This window comes from Poecilia latipinna, unplaced genomic scaffold (genome assembly GCF_001443285.1).
Source record: "Poecilia latipinna isolate Pla-1442-1.1 unplaced genomic scaffold, P_latipinna-1.0 Scaffold5462, whole genome shotgun sequence".
Lineage (NCBI taxonomy): Eukaryota > Metazoa > Chordata > Actinopteri > Cyprinodontiformes > Poeciliidae > Poecilia > Poecilia latipinna.
In genome coordinates, this window is record NW_015118078.1 from 4,585 (window position 1) to 8,772 (window position 4,188).

The 4,188-nt window shown below is 49.6% G+C and overlaps 1 protein-coding gene across 1 annotated transcript; it reads right to left on the reverse strand.

Annotated features, from left to right (window-relative positions):
• Positions 1 to 28: 28 nt before the first annotated feature.
• Positions 29 to 3,669, reverse strand: LOC106943549 (extracellular serine/threonine protein kinase FAM20C-like). The gene is made up of 4 exons (XM_015026855.1): positions 3,651 to 3,669; positions 2,794 to 2,966; positions 2,055 to 2,740; positions 29 to 373 (listed from the first exon to the last, which is right to left on the reverse strand). Exons 1-4 carry the CDS (start codon positions 3,667 to 3,669, stop codon positions 121 to 123), a joined length of 1,131 nt encoding a protein of 376 aa, XP_014882341.1. The 3' UTR covers positions 29 to 120.
• Between the last annotated feature and the right edge of the window lie 519 nt (positions 3,670 to 4,188).

Genomic DNA, 4,188 nt, shown 5'->3' on the forward strand with positions numbered 1-4,188 from the left:
ACCAGACTCGATCAGCTGGATGGATTATTGATGCTTAAAACATTTTTTTGTGTTTTATTAAATCCGACTCTGGACGTTGTGGGGATCGGGACGGTTCTGGTGGAACCCTGGCTCCACGTTTTAGTTCCTACCAGAAACAGACAGTTTGCATGACTCAAAACCCTCAGCATGAAAGGTCGGAGGTCGTGAGGACTCACCCACGCTGGTGATCCTCTGGGTCAGCAGGTCCCTGAGCAGCGCCTCCACCACCGGGCTGTGCCGGCCGTAAAGCTCGTAGCGGTTGATCCCGATGTGGAACCGCAGCCAGTTGGGGTACGACTCGGCCGTCAGCTCGCTCGTCGGGCCCAGCTCGTCGTCGGCGCCCTCGCCGGTCCTGGATGGCGGCAGGAAGAGGAACAGGAAGTTTAAATACTGAGACAGGATCTGAACAGGAAGGAGGCGATTACTAACACTGAACAAATAAAAGAGCTCAACAGAAAATATTAAACGTCTAGTTCTGATGGCCGCTGTGACGGCTACAAACAAACCTAATTTATTAGAACTAATCAGCGATATTCCAGCTGTTACTGAACAGAAAAACATCAACATTTAGGTGATTTCCTCCAGAAAAACAACTGGGTCGTCATGGAAACGCACTAAAACTGAAAATCTGTATTTGAATCTGGGTTATGTGTAGATTTACTGTCAGAAGAGGAAAACAGCTCCCCCTGTGGCCAAGTGATGGTACTGCTAATCAATGCTACGTAAACAAAAATGTTTCTCTACACCACCAGCCAAGAGGTCAGAGGTCAGTTCCTCTGACGACAGCATTCAGAAGTCTGACATCAGGAAACAGGAAGAGACCAAGTGGCAGCTGACCGATCAACATGACATATCAAAACATTCAGCAGGGCCGCTAGCATTAGCATTAGCACAAACGTCCAGCAAAATCCTCCCTCTGCAAAAGTCCTTGATAGAAGTCAGATGCACACTCAGCATAGCGTTATGTAGATCTTCAGAATCAGAACTTTGCCTGATTTCGGTGAAGATGTTTATTAGAACAGAGTTTCAGTTAGCCGAGCGCTAAACCAGCGTTCACAACATCCTGAACTTCAGGAATACTGCTTCAAGTTTAAGTTCTTTTGTTTAGAATGTTTCTTTATTTTCATCATAAACTTGTGTGCAGCATTTAAATAATTATTAATAAACTGTCTTTAGTTTTTTAACATGAAATTTTAATAAACGTATGAAAACTGAGACTTTGGGGTGAAAATGTTTTATTCACTAAATAAAACATTTAGAAAAATAAAAATGGAAAAACAGAAAAAGTTACATGAAAATATCTGAACTACCGTATTTTCCAGATTATAGAGCCCACCTCACTATAAGATGCACTTATGCCCACCCCTGCACTAGCATCTCCACCGCTCTCACTTTTCCAGAAGGACGCAGCAGAGGGCTGCGTCCTTCTGGAAATCTGCTATTAATGACGCAGCCCTGCGTCTCCAGAGCCGAAGCGTGGATTCGTTCACGCCGAGCTGACATGCAGCAGCTATCATCTGAGCTGCCGGATCGATAGCCTTCAACTTAAAAGCTGCATCATATGAACTTCTTCCTGTGGTTTCCATAATGAGGGGTTATGAGTTTGAAAACATTTCTCCATCGTGCCTGCTGCTAGCATGTGCTTGTTCTAAATGAAAACCAGCGCTTTCTTCTTTGATTTCCAAGTTTGATTTCCAATTATTCACTTCCTGCTACAGAGCCCCCTGGTGGTTGAAGAAAAATCCACAGAAAAGCCGCACCGGTTATAAGCCGTGGTTCAAAGGGGGGGTGGGGGGGGAGTAACGGCTTATAGTCCCAAAAATACGGTATTATTGTATTTATTCTGCAGGAAGAGAACAGAAGGTTGTAAGATAAAATAAATAAAAATAAAACAACAACAATAATTATTATTATTATTACACTGTAAAACAGTGAATTTCCTCCCAGTTTAACTGTGACTCCAGTCCGGCCTGACTAAACCTCCCAGAATGCATCTGTGCGCCCCCGCCCCGTGTGGATGCGCCCCTGCTCACCACGCCTGGTCCTCCGCCGCTTTGGGGTCGAACCTGATGTCCGTGTTCACGTTGAACAGCGTGTCTTCCTCCGTGAGCGGCGGCACAGATCGTCTATAGAGGGGATGCTCGAACAGGAGCGCCAGCCTCGAACCCCGGGCTGGACCGACCCGGGCCGCCGCCGGCCCCTGGAGGAAGAGTCTGCTCCTGTCGCCCCTCGGGCCCGGCGGCTCCGGGGCCGGCGCTCCGTCCAAAGGGAGCCGGTCCAGGGCTCGGGAGGACGCATTGGATCCGGGCTCGCTGCTGAAGTCCTGCAGGATCCGCAGCGTGTGCTTGTCGGGCCAGCCCGGTTCGGCCCAGCCGCGCTCCGGAGCCTGGGCCGGGCCGTGCGAGCAGGAGCAGCCGGCGCCCTGGCGCTCCAGCTTGGGCAGCAGGTCCACCATGATGTGCATGGAGCAGGCCACCAGGAAGACGGTGAGGATGAGGACTCGGAACCGGCGCAGCAGGATCATCTTCAGGTGGGACGGGTCGCTGAGGATGAGGAGGACGCAGATGAAGAGGCTGACTACATCGCTGCAGATGTTGATCAGAGCGGCCGCCAGCCGCAGCAGGAGCGCGGACAGCGGGTCGGAACCATCTCCACTGGCCGTCTTCAGGACCGGCTCAGCCTTCACAGCCCGGGTTCGGCTCGGTTCGGACCAGCAGCTCTAACTCCTCCCTGCCGTCCAGGTTCGGCTCGATTCGGACCGGCGGTTCTAACTCCTCCACCCGGCCCTGTTCGCGTCTCTTCCCTGCGTGGATCAACAGGAAACACGCAGCTGGACCCACGGTCCCGTCGGGTCCCGTCCGGACCTGGCAGCGCGCGCGGCTCGGCTAGGCTCTCTCCGTCCCGCTCCGGTCCAGAAGCCAAACAGGAAGCGGAGCGGTCCGGTTCTGGAGGAGAAACGTTACCTTAGAGTGGAAAGTCCCCGGAAATCAGAGCTGTCCTCCACGTCCCGTGAAAAGCTGCGGCCCGCGCTGCGCCGCGCCGCGCCGCGATCACCGCGCTGCGGCTGGAGAGCAGAAACAGAACCGAGTCGAGTCACCGAGAGAGACTAGAGAGGAGAGGAGAGGGGGTCCGGGGGGTAAACATGAGGATGAGGAGGAGGATGAAGCTGGGCTGGAGCCAGCCTTTAACGCAGCGTCACCGCGCGCAGAGAGGAGAGAGAGAGAGAGAGAGAGAGAGAGAGAGAGAGAGAGAGAGAGATCCCTGCTTCTCCGCTAGGGGGCGCCTTTCTGCTTCAACCTGCATGATGCATCTTTTATTCATCCACTTTTCCAAGCAGAACTTCACACAGCAAATTTGGAAGTGTTGAATTTCAACTCCTAGAGTTAAATTAAACACTTTGAAAATGTCTACATCGGTAAACTCTGGATGGTGTAGAAATTACACTTTTGAAAGTGTCATTTGTGATACAGTTGAATCAACACTCAGTAGTTGAAATTAAACAAACATCAGCGTTGACTTGCCCAACACTAGTGTATTTAGTCAGAAGTTAATTGGTGTACTGTGGTTAAGCACAACCACATATGGAGGCCTTAGTCCTCAATGTGGCCATCCCAGGTTCAATTCCTGACCTGGCGACCTTTGCTCCATGTCTTCCCCTTTTCTCATTTCCCACTTTCCTGTCAATTACCTATCAAATAAAGGCCACTAGAGCCAATAAAACCTTTTTAAAAAAAAGTTAACACTATGAACGTATTAATCTAACACAAAACTGTGTAAAGTATATATCAACATAGAAATCTGAGTTTTAAAATACTACTGGCAGAGTGTGCTGTGGTGGCGCAGGGGTTAAGCACAACCCACATTTGAAGGCTCTAGTTTTCAATGTGGCTGTCGTGGGTTCACTTCCCGGTCTTCCCCTTCTCTCATTACCCACTTTTTTTTTGTCAATTTACTACCAAATAAAAGCCAGTAGAGCAATTAAAACCTTTTTTTCCCCCAGAAACTATTGGCCATCAATAATCCCCAAATTCATTTTAAAAGACATTAGATGCTACAAAAACACCAGCACCAGTTGCAGTATGTAATCTACTTTTACTTCAAAACATCAAACAGCACTGACAGCAATATACAACAAAGGTCATTCATTCATGGTACTTTGCACTGAAG